This window comes from Saimiri boliviensis, chromosome 2 (assembly GCF_048565385.1).
Source record: "Saimiri boliviensis isolate mSaiBol1 chromosome 2, mSaiBol1.pri, whole genome shotgun sequence".
NCBI lineage: Eukaryota > Metazoa > Chordata > Mammalia > Primates > Cebidae > Saimiri > Saimiri boliviensis.
Window position 1 is genome coordinate 75896978 of NC_133450.1, and position 20220 is coordinate 75917197.

Below are 20220 nucleotides of genomic sequence, written 5' to 3' on the forward strand. Positions count from 1 at the left end.
GCATGGTGGCGCGTGCCTGTAATCCCAGCTACTCAGGAGGCTGAGGCAGGAGAATTGCCTGAACCCAGGAGGCGGAGGTTGCGGTGAGCCGAGATCGCGCCATTGCACTCCAGCCTGGGTAACAAGAGCGAAACTCCGTCTCAAAAAAAAAAAAAAAAAGAAGTGAAAATTCAATGTAGTTTCCATTAAAATGACTTCCCAGTGGTCTCCTCCTGCAGATGACTTCAGTATCTACTATGTCCTGTGAGCTTTGACCTATTACAGCTTTCTAGATAAGCACAGCGGTGGGGAGGAGTCATGCTCTGCGGAACTGGGGGACACATGCTGCATTCAGAAGGGTTCTCCCAAGTGTGACCCATGGGAGGTCCCCCCAAAAGAAGGGAAGATTGTACCTAACATTTTGGCAATAAATACACATCCTTCCTGAAAGGTGACAGCCTATGACCTCCTGTAATATCAGTGAGTAAAAGTGAAAATGGCCGGGCACGGTGGCTCGCCTGTAATCCCAGCACTTCGGGAAGCAGAGGCGGATGGATCACGAGGTCGAGAGGACGAGACCAGCCTAACCAACATGGTGAAACTCTGTCTCTACTAAAAATGCAAAAAAAATTAGCCAGGCATGATGGCATGCACCTGTAATCCCAGCTACTCGGGAGGCTGAGGAAGGAGAATTGCCTGAATCAGGAAGATGGAGGTTGCAGTGAGCCGAGATCACGCCACTGCACTCCAGCCTGGGTGACAGAAGAAGACTCCTTCTCAGAAAAAAAAAAAAAAAGTGAAAATGACCATTTTTGTAACAGTGAACACATTTCAAACTGGCATAACTGTACTTAAAAGTATGCATGAGGGGAGGTCACTGTCTCATGGAGCCCCAACTTTAGATACAATATGTGGAAAGAAAAATTCAAGAGGACAAAGATACCGGGCTTCCTGGCACAATACAAAAAATTACAAAAGGAAGCTCTGTGCAGGGAAAGGAGGTCCCCTTCAGAACCCTCAGCGTTCTCTCTGTGTAGGCAGGTCTGGCCGATTCACGTGAACACTCTAATCCTGGAGCTTACTGAGAAGGACATCCTAGACCAGTAACTTTAAAAAATTTTTAAAGTTGGCCGGGTGCGGTGGCTCAAGCCTGTAATCCCAGCACTTTGGGAGGCCAAGGCGGGTGGATCACGAGGTCAAGAGATCGAGACCATCCTGGTCAACATGGTGAAACACCGTCTCTACTAAAGATACAAAAAATTAGCTGGGCATGGTGGCGCGTGCCTGTAATCCCAGCTACTCAGGAGGCTGAGGCAGGAGAATTGCCTGAACCCAGGAGGCGGAGGTTGCGGTGAGCCGAGATAGAGCCATTGTACTCCGGCCTGGGTAACAAGAGTGAAACTCCATCTCAAAAAAAAAAAAAAAAAAAAAAAAAAAAAAAAAAAAAATTTAAAGTTAGGTTCTCATGAAACCAAATTTTTTAAAAAAAAGAAAGAAAAAGAAAAAAGTTTTAAAGTTATTCACTGACTAATCTGTGCCAAATACCTTTCACGATACCTGCATAATCCTCACAACCATCCTATAAGGCAGATGGCGTTATTCCTTTTTTATAGATGAGGAACAGGTATAGAATCCCAGATCATAATACTAGTAAATGGAATAGTTGGGATTTAAGCTAAGACATTATATATATATATATATATATACACATATATATGTATATATTTTTTTTGGGGGGGGATGGGGTTTCACCATGTTGGCCAGGCTGGTCTTGAACTCCTGGCCTGAGGTGATCCACCCACCTCGGCCTCCTAAAGTGCTAGGATTACAGGCATGAGCCACCGCACCTGGCAAGATCTATATTTTTACAAAGTCTGTGCTCTTTCTCTCTCCTCTCCATGTATGTATGTATGTATGTGTGTGTTTATATGTAAATAGCTATATACATACATATATGTATATATGTGCTCTTAAGATATGTATATGCATGCTCTTAATATGTGTATATATTATGCTTTCAATATATATACCATATATGCGTATATACACAAATATATACATATATACATCACATATATATACACAATCTTACTATACATAAATCCAAATAGGTACATTGGGAGAGAGGGAGGGAGGTAAACAGATAGGTAGGTATTTCTTTTTTCTATGTTGTCATCACACTCCCCATGAGTAACTGACTAAATCACTTAAACCTGATATCTCATCTGTAAAATGGGATATAAAAATAATTGTTCCTACCTTACACAACTGTTGAAAGATTTGATGGGAAAATGCATGTTAGGTACTCAAATAGTGCCATGCTCATGACCTGATAGCTATTGTTTTATTAACTATATTTAATTACTTGCCCAGCAAGTTGTCTGTTGCCTTGCTTTGGTTTTAGAAAGAAATTTTTATCTGTCTTTTTTGGCATCAGACACTTGTTCAGAGTTCTGGTCTGAGTAATGTAATTTTATTTTTAATTTAATTTAATTTATTTAATAGAGACAAGTTCTCACTATGTGACCCTGGCTAGTCTCAAGCTCCTGGCCTCAAGCAATCCTCCCACCTTGGCCTCCCAAAGGACTGGGATTACAGGTGTGAGCCACTACGCTCTGCCATAATGCATTTTTAGACTCCAAGTTCCAATAAGTCTGTCCTTGGTAGGAAATGTGTTTGGAGGAAGTCTTAATAAGAACTATTCTAGGCCAGGCGCGGTGGCTCACGCCTGTAATCCCAGCACTTTGGGAGGCCGAGGCGGACGGATCACGAGGTCAAGAGATTGAGACCATCCTGGTCAACATGGTGAAACCCCATCTCTACTAAAAATACAAAAATTAGCTGGGCATGGTGGCGCGTGCCTGTAATCCCAGCTGCTTGGAAGGCTGAGGCAGGAGAATTGCCTGAACCCAGGAGGCGGAGGTTGCGGTGAGCTGAGATTGCACCATTGCATTCCAGCCTGGGTAACAAAAGCGAAACTCTGTCTCAAAAAAAAAAAAAAAGAAAGAACTCTTCTTTATTTAATAATGGTAGGAGAGGCTTATTGTCATTTGCACATACTTTGTTCTCTCAAAACCCTTTCTTTCCATGTGACACCAACACAGCACAGAGTGCACAGATTACTATGATACCCTTCCAGTTAAGGAGGCTGATGGGAACCAGCCCCATTTTCAGGGAGTCACTGGCCTGAGGAACTTGGGCAACACATGCTACATGAATGCCATCTTTTGGTGTCTCTGCAGCATCTCACCACTGGTGGAATACTTCCTCTCTGGAAAGTACATCACTGCTCTTCAAAAGTAAGACCATCTGCATTCCCTGCAGCCCAGCCCTAAACCCACTTACAGGTGAGGTTAGAGAAGAAACTCTGGAATCTCCATTAAGGGCTAAACAAGTGAGTAGAAGTTGTATCTTCCCAGGGAACATGCTAGGGTAAGTAAAAGTGTGAAGGGCAACCAAGAAATGAATGCAGCCTCCCACTTTTTTTTTTTTTTTTTTTTTTTTTTTTTTTTTTTTTTTTTTTTGAAACAGGGTCTCATTCTGTTACCCAGGCTGGAGTGCAGTGGTGTAATCTCAGATTCCTGCAACCTCTGCTCCTCGGGTTCAAGCCACTCTCCTGCCTCAGCCTCCTGAGTAGCTGGGATTACAGGCACATGCCATCATGCTCGGCTAACTTTTTTTTGTATTTTAGTAGAGACGAGGTTTCACCATGTTGGCCAGGCTGCTCTTGAACTCCTGATCTCAGGTGATCCCTGCCCCCATCCCAACCCACCACCTCGGCCCCCCAAAGTGCTGGCATTACAGGTGTTAGTCACTAAGGCTGGTCCTCCTTTTTTTTTTTTTTTTTTTTTTTTTGAGATGAAGTCCCTCTCTGTCACCCAGGCTGGAGTGCAATGGCAATCAATTTTGGCTCACTGCAACCTCTGACTCCTGGGTTTAAGCAATTCTCTTGCTCAGCCTCTTGAGTAGCTGGGATTACAGGTGACTGCCACAACACCCGGCCATTTTTTTTATATTTTTAGTAGAGACGGGGTTTCTCCATGTTAGCCAGGCTGGTCTTGAACAATTGACCTCAGGTGATCCGCCCGCCTCGGCCTCCCAAAGTGCTGGGATTACAGGTGTGAGCCACATCACCTGGCCCTTTTTTTTCTTTTAAACAGAGTCTTGTTCTGTCACCCAGGCTGGAGTGAAGTAGTGGTATTATCACAGCTCACTGCAACCTCAACCTTCTGGGCGCTCAAGCAATCCTCCTGCACTGGCCTCCCCAAGTGCTGGGGTTACAGGTGTGAGATACCACACTTTTCCATTTTGATACTAACTTCCCAGGCTTGGGTGATTAGATGCCGTCTTTTCATTAAATTGGCCAGAATCATATCCCTTTCTTCTTCCAAGTGATTGCAGTGAGGTTGCCATGGCTTTTGCCTACCTGATGACAGACATGTGGCTTGGAGACTCAGACTGTGTCTCAACAGAAATATTCTGATCAGCTCTTGGCAACCTCTACCCAAAATTTACGAAAAAGACACAACAAGATGGTCAGGAATTCTTGATTTATGTCCTAAATGAACTTCATGAAGCTTTAGAAAAGGTGAGTAGAATTAACGACCTTAAAATAAGATAGTACAGCACCTTTATCAGCAACTTCCATTTTTCATTCTTTTACTTGTTCAGTTAATATTGTCTACTTTATGCCAAGCATTGTGCTAGATGTTCCATGGAGAACATTCAAGTTAGTATTTGAATGTGTAGCTGTAGCTACCAAACTTACTTGTCATAGAACCACTTGGGAAGATTTTATAACACAGATTCTAAGGCACATACTCCAAGGGTAATGAATTAGAATGTCTTTTGGGAAAGCTTACTTGGCATTTCCAGTGGTCAGTCAGGTGTGGGAAACACTCAACTACTTTTCTTTGTAAAGAAAGGCTGCATGGACTAGTTTTCTTTTTGTTTTGTTTTGCTTTGTTGTGTTTTGAGATGGTGTCTCGCTCCATGGCCCAGGCTGGAGTACAGTGGCATGATATCGGCTCACAGCAACCTCTGCCCCTGGGTTCAAGCAGTTCTGCCTCAGCCTGAGAGGCAGAACTGAGAGAGAGAGAGTGAGCTGAGATTACAGGCTACTGCCACCATGCCCGGCTAATTTTTGTATTTTTAATAGAGACGCAGTTTCACCATGTTGGTCAGACTGGTCTCAAACTCCTGACCTCGTGATCTGCCCACCTCGGCCTCCCAAAGTGCTGGGATTACAGGCGTGAGCCACCGTACCTGGACTGGACTAGTTTTTAAAAGTGCAAAATATATTCCTCATGAGAAATAACATGGATTTGTAGGTCCCAAGAAAATTTAAGCTAAATAACATATAGAATCACATTCTTAGCAAATCCATGAAAATATTAAGCTTGATATTAGATTAAGCAACAAATCTAAGCCCTGCAAAGTTTCATCCGCAAACCAAACATGCCTAACCCGAGTTCATCACTGAATTAGTATATACACTTCATTAAACATGAAATCATCAGTTACTCTAGAGGTTTTGCCTTTATTTACAAAACTCACTGCACTTAACCTTGGTCTGAGACCCACATTCTCTGAAATGTGTCCTTGACTTTATGCAATGTTCTTCTGCTAATGTTACCTCATTGCACCTCTAATATCCAGGTAATGGTTAGCATAAAGATTGCAAACTATAGCTATTAATTGTTCTCATTTGCAGGCTTCAGTTCTGTTTTTCATTTTGAGTAAAAAAAAAGATATCATAAAAAAGTATTCATGGGCCATGCGAAGTGGCTCATGCCTGTAATCCCAACACTTGGGGGGCCAAGGCGGGTGGATCACAAGGTCAGTAGTTCACGACCAGCCTGGGCAACATAGTGAAACCCCGTCTCTACTAAAAATACAAAAAAGAAAAAAATTAGCCAGGAGCTGTGGCAGGTGCCTAGAGTCCTAGCTACTTGGGAGGCTGAGGCAGGAGAATACCTTGAACCCAGGAGGTGGAGGTTGCAGTGAGCCAAGATCTGTGGAGCTAATGCATCTTGAACATGTATCTTCTACTGCGGTTCTTAAATAACTGAAAATTCAGGGTGTGCCCCAGAAATGCTGTTGCTGACTATGAGCTAGATCCAAACCAGGCCACAAGTTTAGTTCAATCAGGCTGCCTTAGGAATTTAAGATTTGCGGTCTTATCCTTTATCTTTTCTTTAAAAAATTAACCCTGTAGAGACTGGATTTCACTGTTACCAAATCTGATCTCAAACTCCTAGTCTCAAGTGATCCTCCTGCCTCAGCCTCCCAAAGCACCAGGATTACAGGCATGAGCCACCATGCCTGGCCAAGATTTACTCTTTTAAAAAAGTATTTTCTAGAAGTTAAAGGATAAAAGGCTACAGAATGTAACCTGAAGGGACTGGAGAGAGAAAAGATTGGATTTCTTAATATTTTACCTTTAGATGTGCTTGAGTGATGTAACACTAATTTGACTTGCTTACCCCGTTCCCAGGAAAAACTGGCTCCCAAGGCTGTAGCTTATGGGGTCATGAATGTATGTTTTATCAGAGTTGGGCTGTCATCATTCCTCTGTTTCACCTAAAGGGAAAATATCTGAATTATCAGAAATCACACATGATAGATATATTATACTTTCAAGAATATCTTACTCTATTGTCTGAATCTAAAACTTAAGTGGTTTCTGTTAGCAATGTATTATTCTGATAGAAAAAAATAATTATTTTATTGAAAACTTTTTTTTTTTTTTTTAAACATGATCTCCCTCTGCCATCCAGGCTGGAGTGCAGTGGCGCTAACACAGTTCACTGCAGCCTCAAACTCCTGGGTTCAACTTATCCTCCAACCTCAGCCTCCCAAGTAGCTGGCACCACAGACATGTGCCACTACGCCTGGCTAATGTTTTGGTTTTTATTTTAGAGATGAGTTTCACCATGTTGCCACAACCTTTTTAAAATAACCAATAATTGATTTGGGTGAAATTTGCTCTTTGATTCAGTACTGTTATCCCTGGAGAAGATCATATGAGAAAGGACCTACTCAGAGATACTGCAGGAATCAATTACCACTGAGACATCCATCATCACCCGGCTGTTTGAAGGGCAGCTCAGTTACTGCATCGTATGTTTAAAGTGTGAGAAACGCACCTACAAGAACGAAGTTTTCACTCTCCTCTCACTCCCCATTCCATCCGAATATGAATGCTCCCTTCAGGTAGGAATTCGGGATCCCTGGACACTTTGTCTTGTTATGCTCTCAGCCCTGGGTTTTCTCAGGGTGGTTTACTATATTTGTTTAGTATGAGAGATGGCTTTATAACTTTAATTTTAAAAGAAATAGGCTGGACGTGATGGCTTATGATGGCTCATGCCTGTAATCCCAGCACTTTGGGAGGCCAAGGCAGGCAGATCACCTGAGGTCAGGAGTTCAAGACCACCCTGGCCAACAAGGTGAAACTCTGTCTCTACTAAAAATACAAAAATTAGTTGGGCATGGTGGCAGGTACCTGTAATCCCAGCTACTTGGGAGACTGAGGCACAAGAATCGCTTGAACCCGGGAGGCAGAGGTTATAGTAAGCCAAGATCATACCATTGCTCTTCAGTCTGGGTAACAGAGTGAGTCTCTGTCCTAAATAAATAAATAAATAAATAAATGAAATAAAGAGGAAGTCCATGATGATGGTATTTTTTTTAAGGGATATACTGGCCAAAAGTTACTATGAATTCAATCATATTTTTAAACGCACTCAACAAAATACCTGATTATAAAACTGGAAATATAGTGGGATTTACTCAGTCTATTGAAATAGCTTTGTGCATATACAAAATTTACAATTTTTTCCAAAAAGTTTGTGACCTTCCCTCACCCCAGAGGGGTCTGTAAGGCCCAGACTGGGAACTAGCTATAAAACATTCTAGACTCAGGCCAGGCACAGTGGCTTATGCCCATAATCCCAGTACTTTGGGGGGCCAAGGCAGGTGGATCACGAGGTCAAGAGATCAAGACCATCCTGGCCAACATGGTGAAACCCCATCTCTACTAAAAATACAAAAAGTAGCTGAGCATGGTGTCACGTGCCTGTAGTCCCAGCTACTCGGGAGGCTGAGGCAGGAGAATTGCTTGAACCCAGGAAGGGAAGGTTGCAGTGAGCTGAGATTGCACATTGCACTCCTGCCTGGGTAACAGAGCAAGACTGGCTCCCATCTCAAAAAAAAAAAAAAAAAAAAAAAAAAAAAAATCTAGACTCTTAGTCTTGAGCTCTTATATTTTGGACTAAAGCTATGAAATGTTTTGGAAAGAGAGAATGGAATCTAGTGCCTTGGTTTACCTCTCGAATTTTCTTCACCATAATGCCAAAAGTTCATCTGTAGGTGGGGATGTGGGCGTGGGGTGGGTGGCAGCAGAAGGCAGGCAGCAATAAGGAGTAAACAAGGGGCAGACACCAAAAAAGTTTTCTTGCAGAATTATACAAATGTCTATTTTTTCTTCCTAAATTATGATAGCACATCTATTGCTGAAAGTTTCACTTACCAGAATTGGAGAATAGAATCCTATTACTTATTCAGCACTGGGCTTTATTTCTCAGCTCAAACTGCTAAAGATTGCTGGAAAGAAATTCCAAATACTCTTAAGTAAAGTGCTAATGGGTCCGCTGCAAACAAAATCTGTGCTCATCTTCTTCTTCCAGTTAATCGTTTGCAGAACCAAACACCTAGCCACATTGGGGATATCTCCTGTGTATATCGGATCTAATTTATCTCTGTTCTGCTGTCTTTATTATGGGCCACCCGCAAACCCTGAGAGTCATTTTTGTCACCAGATCACTTTAGCAATGATATGAATGTCATAAAACAGCTGCCTGATTTCACTGGTGAAAATTGCAAAGTCAGTAGTGTTCTGAAAAAAACAGAAAAGTTAAAATGCTGATTTATAGCCTGGGCATAGTGGCTCACACCTGTAATCCTAGCGCTTTGGGAGGCTGAGGCGGGCAGAATCACTGGGGGCCAGGAGTTTGAGACCAGCCTAACCAACATGGCGAAACCCCATCTCTACTAAAAATATAAAAATGAGCTGGGTGTGGTGGTGCTCACCTGTAGTCCCAACTTCTCAGGAGGCTGAGTCAGGAGAATCACTTGAACTGGTAGGTGGAGATTGCAGTGAGCCAAGATTGTGCCACTACACTCCAGCCGGGGTGACAGAGCGAGACTCCATCTCAAAAAAAAAAAAAAAAAAAAAAAAATGCTGATGTATAGATTATAAGTGAGGTAGGCACTCAACTGCGTTTCAGTAATAGAAAGAAACACTTTCTAGGTGGACTTATGGGTAACCAGCTCCAGCTAGTGAGACTGTTATCTTCTGGACTTGTTGACTTTGAGAAAAGCACTGAGGATTACTCCACAGCATTTGCAAAGTTCCAATAGAAACAGAGAGTGCAGGCTGTGGTTGATCCAGTTTGGTTACCAAATCCTTTTTTTCCGTAACAGGACTGTCTCCAGTGTTTTTTTCAACAAGACACACTAACCTGGAACAACCAAATTCACTGTTCCTTTTGTGAAACCAAGCAAGAAACCGCTGTGAGGGCCAGTATTTCCAAAGCACCAAAAATAATTGTTTTTCACCTAAAAAGGTATGGATTTTTTTAGCTTTGTGCAGTGGCAGTATCGTAGCCAATGAGGTTTATCTGAGGTGCAATTATTGTTAATTGAAAACTTTTCCGCCGGGCGCGGTGGCTCAAGCCTGTAATCCCAGCACTTTGGGAGGCCGAGGCGGGTGGATCACGAGGTCAAGAGATCAAGACCATCCTGGTCAACATGGTGAAACCCCGTCTCTACTAAAGGTGCAAAAAATTAGCTGGGCATGGTGGCGCGTGCCTGTAATCCCAGCTACTCCGGAGGCTGAGGCAGGAGAATTGCCTGAACCCAGGAGGCGGAGGTTGCGGTGAGCCGAGATCGCGCCATTGCACTCCAGCCTGGGTAGCAAGAGCGAAACTCCGTCTCAAAAAAAAAAAAAAAAAAAAAAAAAGAAAGAAAACTTTTCCTAATACTCCACTGTGACAACGTGTGCAATACAGTCAGCATTGGCGATTTTTGACCATCTCTACAGAGACGAATAATTTAAAAAAAATAATAAAAATAAAAAATAAAGGTATGGATTTTTACATTTTGTGGGCACATGTTTTTGAACAGCCTTATAGAGACATAATTCACATGCCAATAATTCACCCATTTAGAGTGTACAATTCAATAATACTTGGTATATTACATTATTATTTAAAATTATGATAAATATATACAGTATAACAAAAAGTTTGCCATTTTAGCAATTCTAAGCATACAATTCATTGGCATTAGTTATTCACAATGTTGTGCAACAATCATCATGATTTCCAGAACTTCTTCATCACCCAAACAGAAACTCTGTAACCTTTAGTAACACACATTCCTGCTCCACCTGGCCCCTGGTAAGACACTTTGGTAAAGGTCTGTCAAGGTCTTTGGCCTATTTTAAAAATTGTGTTGTAGATTTTCTAATTGTTGAGTTTTATAAGATTTCTTGTATATTTTCTTTTCTTTCTTTTCTTTTTTTCTTTTTCTTTTTTTTTTTTTAAACAGAGTCTCACTTTATTGCTGAGGCTGGAGTGCAGTGGTACAATCTCGGCTCTTGCAGCCTCTGCTTCCCTGGTTTGAGCCATTCTCTTGCCTCAGCCTCCTGAGTAACTGGGACTACAGGCGCCTGCCACTACACCCAGCTAATGTTTTTTCTTTCTTTCTTTTCTTTTCTTTTTTTTTTTCTTTTTTTTTTTTTTTTGTAGAGACAAGTTTTCACCATGCTGCCCAGGCTGGTCTGAAACTCCTGAGTTCAGGTGATCCGCTTCCCTCAGTCTCCCAAAGTGCTTGGATTATAAGCATGAGACACTGTGCCTGGCCAGATTTCTTGCATTTTCAATAGCAGTTCTTTACTAGACGTGTCTTTTTTTTTTTTCTGTCCATGCTTGTTTTTTTATTCTCTCAACAGTGTTTTGTACAACAGGAAATTTTGACTTTAATGAAGTTAAGCTTATCAATTCTTTTGTAAAGTAGGCTTTCGTGTTGTATCTAAAAGTCATGGCCAAACATAAGATCATCTAGATTTTCTCCAGTGTTATCTTCCAGGAGTTTTGCAGTTTTTTGTTCTACATTTTGGTCTGTGATCCATTTTGAGTTAATTTTTGTGAAGGGTGTAAGATTTGTCCATGTGTGGATTTTTTTTTCACATAGATATCCACTTGTCCCAACACCATTTGTTGAAAAAGGTTATCTTTTCTCCATTGTATATTACCTTTGCTCCTTTGTCAAAGATCGGCTGATTATATCTATGTGAGTCTATTTCTGAGCTCTCGAGTCTATAACATTATTTTTCTATTTTGTTTTCACCAGTACCGCACTGTCTTGACTATTCTGGTTGTAAAATAAGTTCTGAAGTTTGGTAACGTCAGTCCGATTGTGTTTTCCTTCAGTATAGTTTTGGCTACTCCGAATCTTTTACCTCACCACATAAACTTTAGAATCATTCTGTCAATATCCACAAAATAAGTGGCTGGGATTTTGACTGGGGTTGCATTGTATTTACAGATCAAGTTGGGAAGAACTAACAACTGGACAATATGGAGGCTTCTTATCTGTGAATATAGACTTTATCTCTCTGTTTAGATTCTTCTCGGATTGCTTTCATGAGAATTTTCTAGTTTTACTCCCATAGGTCTTGTACATAGTTTGTTAATTTTATAACTATCTCATTTTCGAGGGTGCTAATGTGAATGGTATTGTGTTTTTTAAAACTAATTTTAGGCCGGGTGCGGAGGCTCAAGCCTGTAATCCCAGCACTTTGGGAGGCCGAGGCGGGTGGATCACGAGGTCAAGAGATCGAGACCATCCTGGTCAACATGGTGAAACCCCGTCTCTACCAAAAATACAAAAAATTAGCTGGGCATGGTGGCGCGTGCCTGTAATCCCAGCTACTCAGGAGGCTGAGGCAGGAGAATTGCCTGAGCCCAGGAGGCGGAGGTTGCGGTGAGCCGAGATCGCACCATTGCACTCCAGCCTGGGTAACAAGAGCGAAACTCCGTCTCAAAAAAAGAAAAAAAAAAAAACACTAATTTTAATTTCTTTTTTTTTTTTTTTGAGATGGAGTCTTGCTCTGTCACCCAGGCTGGAGTGCAGTGGCACAATCTCAGCTCACCGCAACCTCTGCCTCCCAAGTTTAAGCAATTCTCCTGCCTCAGCCTCCTGAGTAGCTAGGAGTACAGGCATGCACCACCCCACCCAATTAATTTTTGTATTTTTAGTAGAGGCGGGGTTTCATCATGTTACCCAGGCTGATCTCAAACTCCTCACCTCAGGTGATCTGCCCGCCTCAGCCTTCCTAAGTGCTGGCATTACAGGCATGAGCCACTGTGCCCAGCCATGTTTTTAATTTCAAATTCCATTTGTTTAAAGCTGATGAGTAATATACTTTCTCAATATTAATCTTGTATTCTACAATCTTGCTTTAATTGTTATTTCCAGACTTTTTTGTTGATTCCTTCAGATTTTCAGCATACACATTCGTGTCATCTGTAGACAAAGACAGTTTTACTTCTTACTTGCCAATCTGTATACCTTTTATTTTCTTGTCTTATTTTAGCTAGGACTTCTAATACAATGTTGAAAAGTAGTGGTGAGAGGGGACATCCTTGTCTTCTTCCTGATTGTAGTGGGAAAGCTTCTACTGACTCACCATTAAGTATGATCTTAGCTGTGGATTGTTTGTAGACATTCTTTATTAAGTTGAAGAAGTTCTCCTTTATTCTTAGTTTACTTAGTATTTTTATCTTGATGGGTGTTGGATTTTCTCAGACACTTTTTCTGTGTCTGTTGATTTGTATGTGTGATTTTTTTTCCCCTTTAACCTAATTATATGATAGATTTCATTAATTTTTCCAATGTGGTCTGAGAGCAGAGATTATATACTTTCTATTATTGTAAATTTGTTAAAGTGTGTTTTAACAAGCACACCTTAGGCCAGAAGGTCTAAGTTATTCTTATTTAGCCTAGCTAGAGGCTTGGTGAATGTTCCATGTGAGTTTGAAAATAATATATAGTCTGCCGTTGTTGGGTGAAAGAATCTATAGATGTCAGTTATTTCCATGGACAGATGGTGTTGTTGAGTTTATGTCCTTACTAATATTCTGCCTGCTGGATCTGCCCATTTCTGACTGAGGTGTGTTGATGTCTCCAACTATAAAAGTGGATTCATCTATTTCTCCTTGCAGTTCTATCAATTTTTCCCTTTTTTTGTTTGTTTTTGGTGAGACAGAGTTTTGCTCTGTCACCCAGGCTGGAGTGCAGTCCTGCAGTCTTGGCTCACTGCAGCCTCTGCCTCCTGGGTTCAAGCAATTCTTGTGTCTCAGCCTCCCGAGTAGCTGGGACTACAGGTGAGCAGAACCACACCTGGCTAATTTTTGTATTTTTAGTAGAGACAGAGTTTCGCCATGTTGGTTAGGCTGGGCTTGAAGTCCTAATCTCAAGTGACCTGCCCGCCTCGGCAGGGATTACAGGCATGAGCCACTAAGCCTAGCCAGTTTTACCTCATGTATTTTGACACTGTGTTGTTAGGTGCATACACATTAAGAATTTCTGTGTCTTCTTGAAAAATTGATCCCTTTATCATTATGTATGGCCCTTTTTATCCTCAATCACGTTATTTGCTTTGAAGACTGCTCTGTCTGAAATTAGTATAGCTACTCCCACTTTCTTAGTGGTTGGATGGTATATTTTTCTCCATCTGTTTACTTTTAGTCTCTGTGTGTGTTTATATTTTCAGTATATTTCTCGTACATAATATATAATTGAGTTTTGTTTTTGATTCACTGTGACAATCTGTCCTTTAATTAATGTGTATAGACCATTGACATTCCAACTGATTATTGATGCTGTTGGGTTAAGTATCTGTCGTATTTGCTACTGCTTTCTATTTGTTGTCCTTGTACTTTGTGTTTCTGTTTTTATCTACCAATATTTTCCTGCTTTTTGTGGTTTTAACTGAGCATCTTATGAGACTCCATTTTCTCTCCTTTATTACCATATCAGTTATACCTTTTTAAAACATTTTTTAGATGCTGGGCACAGTGGCTCATGCCCATAATCCCAGTACTTTGGGAGGCCGAGGTGGGCGGATCAACTGAGGTCGGGAGTTCAAAACCAGCCTGACCAACATGGAGAAACTCCATCTCTACTAAAAATACAAAATTAACCAGGTGTGGTGGTGCATGTGTAATCCCAGCTACTCAAGAGGATGAGGTAGGAGAATTGCTTGAACCCAGGAGGTGGAGGTTGCAGTGAGCCGAGATCTCGCCATTGGACTCCAGCCTGGGCAACAAGAGAGAAACTCTGTCTCAAAAAAAAAAAATTTTTTTTTTTAGTGATCGCCCTAGAGTTTGCAATATGCATTTACAACTAATCTATGTCCACTTTCAAATAACACCATACTGCTTCTCTTGTATCATTGCTGTTATTCATTTCACTTATATATAAAGATATACAATAATATATATGATATATACATAAAGATATGTAATTGAATATATTGTTGCTATTATTGTTTTGAGTAAACTGTTATGTTAGATTAATTAATAATAAAAATAAACATTTTAATTTTACCCTCACTTATTCCTTCTTCAGTGCTCTTTATGTAGATCCAAGTGTGTGACCTATATCATTTTCCTTCTCTGTAAAGAATTTCTTTTAAAATTTCTTTTTTTTTTTTTTTTTTTTTGAGATGGAGTCTCACTCTGTCACCCAGCCTGGAGGGCAGTGGTGCGATCTTGGCTCACTACAACTTCTGCCTCCTGGGTTCAAGCAATTCTCCTGCCTCCACATCCAGAGGAGCTGGGACTACAGGCCTGCACTGCTATGCCAGGCTAATTTTGTATTTTTGGTAGAGACAGGGTTTCACCATGTTGGCCAGGCTGGTTTTGAACTCCTCACCTCAAGTGATCCACCTGCCCAGGCCTCCCAAACTGCTGGAATTACAGGCATCAGCCACCGCGCCTGGCCTCTTTGAACATTTCTTGCCAGGCAGGTCTACTGGCAACAATTTCCCTCAATTTTTATTTGTCCAATGAAGTCTTTATTTCTCTTCACTTTTGAAGGTTAATTTTACAGGGTACAGAATTCTTATCCGGTGGGTTTTTTCCTTTTAACATCTTCAGTATTTTATCTCACTTTCTTCTTGTTTGCATGGTTTCTGAGAAGTTAGTTGTAATTCTTATGTTTGCTCCTCTAGAGGCGTGGTTTTTCCTGACTCCCACTCTGGCTTCTTTTAGGATTTTTTTCTTTATCTTTGATATTCTGCAGTTTGAAAATGAAATGCCTAGGTAACATTTTTCTGGCATTTTTCTTTCTTGGTGTTCTCTGAGCGTCCTGAATCTGTAGTTTGGTGTATGGCATTAATTTGGGAAAACTGAATCTTTATTGTTTCAAATTTTTTTTCTGTTCTTTTCTTTTTTCCTTTTGATATTTCCATTACACAGATGTTACATCTTTGTAGTTGTCTCACAGTCTTTGGATATTGTTGCGCTTTTTTTCCAGTCTATTTTCTTTCTTTTTTCTTTTTTAGTAGAGATTGGGGGTGGGGTGGGGGCACTCTGACTTTGTTGCCCAAGCTGGTCCTGAACTCCTGGGCTCAGGTGATTCTCCCACCTTGGCCTACCAAAGTGCTGGGAACACAGGTGTGAGCCACTTAGCCCAGCCAGTCCCCTTTCTTTCTTCTTTTCAGTTGTAAAGGTTTCTGCTGAGTTTCCTTAAGCTCAGTAGAAATTCTTTCTTCAGCTGTGTCCAGTCTACTAATAAGCCCATCAGAGGAATTCTTCATGTGTTAGTGTTTTTTTTTACATCTAGCATTAAAAAAAAACAAAAAACTAACCACTATACCAAAAAGGATACCTCTAGCTTTTTTTTTTTAATTTAAAGTAACCGCTATACTCTAGCATTTCTTTTGGTTCATTCTTAGGATTTCCAAGTCTCTACTTACCTTGACCATATATTCTTGCATGCTTTATTCATTAGAACCCTTAGTGTGTTAATCAGTTTTAAATTCAGTCTGATAATTCCCACACCCTATCTGGTTCTGATGCTTACTGTCTCTTCAAACTGTGCTTCTGCCTTTTAGTATGCCTTGTAATTTTTTCCTGATAGCCAGATATGATGAACTGGGTAAGAACAGCTGACGTAAATAGACCTTAATGACATGGTGTAAGGCAGAGTGAGAGGGGAAGCATTCTGTAATTCTTTCAGTGAGTCTCACTCTGTTGTCACGCTGGAGTGCAGTGGTGCAATCTCGGCTCACTGCAACCTCCAACTCTCTGGTTCAAGTGATTTTCCTGCCTGAGCCTCCCGAGTAGCTGAGATTACAGGCACCTGCTGCCATGCCCAGCTAATTTTATTATTATTATTATTATTTTTAGTGGAGACGGGGTTTCATCATGTTGGCCAGGATGGTCTCGATTTCCTGACCTCATGATCTGCCCCCCTCAGCCTCCCAAAGTGCTAGGATTATAGGTGTGAGAGGTCTCAGTCTTTCAATGAAACTATGCCTCCAGACTCCGAACTTCGTAAGTGCTCCTCAGTCCCTCCACACCCCCTTTGGTGGAACAGGATGGTTAGAGTGGGCTGGAGTTGGGGATTTTCCTTCCCCCAGATGAGTTAAGTGCTGATAAAATCCCAGCAGGCTAGGATCTGGTTAATGAGTTTCTCCTGTGGGCAGGCATTGTTAAGAAGAGGGTGCTCTAGCATACTTCAGAATGGCTTCTTTCCCTTCTTCCTGCCCAAAGCATGAGAATATTTGTCTCTAATATTTACTGTGACAATGTGATTGGGCTCCTGGAAGGAAAACTCACAAAGTGTGGGCCCCCCTGTGACTAGGTTCCTTGGAATTTTTAACTCTCAGAATCTGTACTGAGCCTCCAGCAATTCCTCAATTACAGTTCAAGTTTTCCTACGCAGACCTGTTCCCTCAGAAGTTTCTGCTCTGCAGTTTTGGCTCCCGTAAGTTTGTGATTTTCTATGTTTGCTGGTCTGTTTTTCCAATTTTGAGGGTGGTGGTTTGTCCTGTGACCTCACTGCTCTTTCAGATCTAAGAAGAGCTGTTTATTTTTATTTCAGTTAATTCTTTCCTCCCAGGAGAAAGGAAAATAACCAAAAGCTTTTTTTAGCTATTAACTTCTTGTTAGGACAGAATGGTGACTTCCAAGTTTCCTTACTCGTAGAACTGAAAACCAGACGTCTCTCATCATTGCTTTCGGTGTTCAAATTGTTCAAAATTGGCGAGTGGGAGCCCTTTCAAGTCAGCTTCTGGGACCTCCATTAGTTAGTTTAGTAGGGTATGCTTACACAAAATGTATTCTTTTTAGGTGCACAGTTCTAGGAATTCTGACAAATGTATGCAGTCATGTAATCATTACAACCAACATATAGACCATTTCCATCACTCCAAAAAGGTCTCTCATGTTCCTAATCATTCTCCTCCCCATCCCTAAGCCTATGGAAATTGCTAATCTGATTTCCATCCTTATAATTGTGTTTTCCAGAATGTGCTATGTCATACTGTATGTAGCTTTTAGAGTTTTTCTTTCACTTAGCATGATGCTTTTGAGATATGTGTTGTTGCATGCATTAGTGGTTCCTTTTTTATTGCTGTGTGCTATTCCTTTTTATGAGTATACCACAGTTGTTTATGTCTCCACCAGTTGATGGACATTTGAGTTGTTTACAGTTTTGAGTAGTTAGGAATACAGCTTCTACAAACACTAGCAGATAGCTTGTTATGTGGGCCTAAGTCTTCATTTCTCTTGGGATGATACTTAGGTATGGAATTGCTTGTTCACATGGCATTCCCTTAGTTTTTGCAAACAAGGTATTTTGCTTTTTGGCACATGAGTGTCTCAGTCTCAGTAATTTCCCAGCCTCAGACCTACATCAGCCATTTTCCCAAATAATAATAATAATAATAATTATTATTATTATTATTTTTTGAGACGGAGTTTTGCTTTTGTTACCCAGGCTGGAGTGCAATGGCGCGATCTCGGCTCACCGCAACCTCTGCCTCCCGGGTTCAAGCAGTTCTCCTGCCTCAGCCTCCTGAGTAGCTGGGATTACAGGCACGCGCCAACATGCCCAGCTAATATTTTGTATTTTTAGTAGAGACGGGGTTTCACCATGTTGACCAGGATGGTCTCGATCTCTTGACCTCGTGATCCACCCGCCTCGGCCTCCCAAAGTGCTGTGATTACAGGCTTGAGCCACCGCGCCCGGCCAAATAATTATTTTTTTAAAAAGCTTCTGAGTATCTCTGATGTGAGCCCAGATATGCGAACTTATGATCTATGTAACAATACAGAATGTGAAAGATTTTTCACAAAATGTTCTTATTAAAACATTAAAAAAAAAAAAAAAACACCCTCAGCTTGACAACAGGACATTGCCAAGACCACCCATGCTGAAATCAAGATAAGGAACAGCTGAGCCAGCCTGGTTATAATAAATAGGCTCAGTTGGAGCAAAAGCCTCAGGAATTATCAGTGGGGTTTCCTCTTCCCCCAGTGCTGTGCCTTGGATGTTCCTTTCTTTTTGCCCCACTAGATTTAGTTTAGCTTGAATCTTTATGATTTCACTGCCTGATTAAAATTCCAGTCTCATTTTGATGAGGCTTGTGGATGTGGTATTTAAATAGATAAGAAAAAAGTAATTTACCTATAAGTCTGTATCAAATAATCTTTCCAAGAAATTATTATTTTTATTATTTTTGAGATGGAGTCTCACTCTGTTGCCTAGGCTGGAGTATAGTGGTGCAATCTTGGCTCACTGCAACCTCTGCCTCCCGCATTCAAGCTATTCTTCTGCCTCAGCCTCCAGAGTAGCTGGGACTACAGGCGTCCACCACCATACCCAGCTAATTTTTTGTATTTTTAGTAGAAATGGGGTTTCACTGTGTTAGCTAGGATGATCTCGATCTCCTGACATCAAGTGATCTGTCACCCAGGCTGGAGTGCAGTAGTGCCATCTCGGCTCACTGCAACCTTGGCTTCCCAGGTTCAAGTGATTCTCTGGCCTCAGCCTCCTGAGTAGTTGGGATTTCAGGCATCCACCACCATACCCGGCTAATTTTTATTCAATTTTTAGTAGAGATGACGTTTTACCATGTTGGCCAGACTGGTTTCAATCTTTTGACATTGAGTGATCCACCCACTTCAGCCTCCTGAAGTACTAGGATTACAGATGTGAGCCACTGTGCCTGGCAAAAAATTACTTTTTTTAGAAACAGGGCCCACTCTGTCAGCCAGGCTGGAGTACAGGGCTGGACCACAGCTCACTGCAGCCTCAACCTCCCTACACTCAGGTGATCCTCCTATCTTAGTCTTCTGAGTAGCTGGGACTACAGATTAAGAATTCTATGTAGAAAAAAAGATGAAAAAAAAAAAAACTATGTAGAGAAGGAGTTTTGCCATGTTGCTCAGGCTGGTCTCAAACTTCTATGCTCAAGGGATCCACCCACATTGGCCTCCCAAAGTGCTGGGATTACAGGCATGAGCCACTGTGCGCAGCCAAGAAATTGCTTTTAAAATACTTGGAATTTGTCATGTAGAGTTTGTTAATGAGTGGTTCACAAGCTTTGTATTTTACACATGTATTATTCCTGCAGGTTTGACAGTCAGAGTACAATGAAAAGGAAGCTGAGAACAGATATTCATTACCCACTCACTAACTTGGACCTCACTCCTTATATTTCCCCAATTTTCCGGAAACATCCTAAATACAACTTCTGTGCAGTAGTGGTGAGTAAAAAACTATTAAAAGTAACTCAATTTTAAAGAAAACTCTAGAATTATCTGCTTGAAACCCTCCTTCTCCTGTCTCTCCCTGACTTCTTTCATGTTCTACTTTTAAAAAACACAGACTAGGAAACTCCACTTTGACCTAGACAAGTGGAGGAGCAAAGAAATGCAATTTACTGTTCACTGCCTCTTCACTTTCTCTCCACTCAGTGGCTATTTCAGATCTAAGGATTCTTGCAAATTGTGCTCCTAGGGACAGCAGCAGAAGTTGGTTCCAATAGCTTAAAACAGTTTTTGAGACAGGGCCTTGCTCTGTTGCCCAGACTGGAGTGCTGTCAGTGGTGCGATCATAGCTCACTGCAGCCTCAAACTCCTGGGTTCAGGTGATCCT

The 20220-nt window shown here is 41.3% G+C and overlaps 1 protein-coding gene and 1 pseudogene across 1 annotated transcript; both read left to right on the forward strand.

Annotated features, from left to right (window-relative positions):
- Positions 1-156: 156 nt before the first annotated feature.
- USP50 (ubiquitin specific peptidase 50) lies at positions 157-20038 on the forward strand. Its single transcript, XM_010339642.2, is given in 7 exon segments — positions 157-243; positions 3084-3278; positions 4372-4567; positions 6980-7037; positions 7040-7194; positions 9466-9608; positions 19697-20038. Coding segments are annotated over 7 exon segments (969 nt in total). The 5' UTR covers positions 157-190; the 3' UTR covers positions 19866-20038.
- On the forward strand, positions 9623-9700 carry LOC120364055 (U4 spliceosomal RNA; annotated as a pseudogene).
- Positions 20039-20220: the final 182 nt, after the last annotated feature.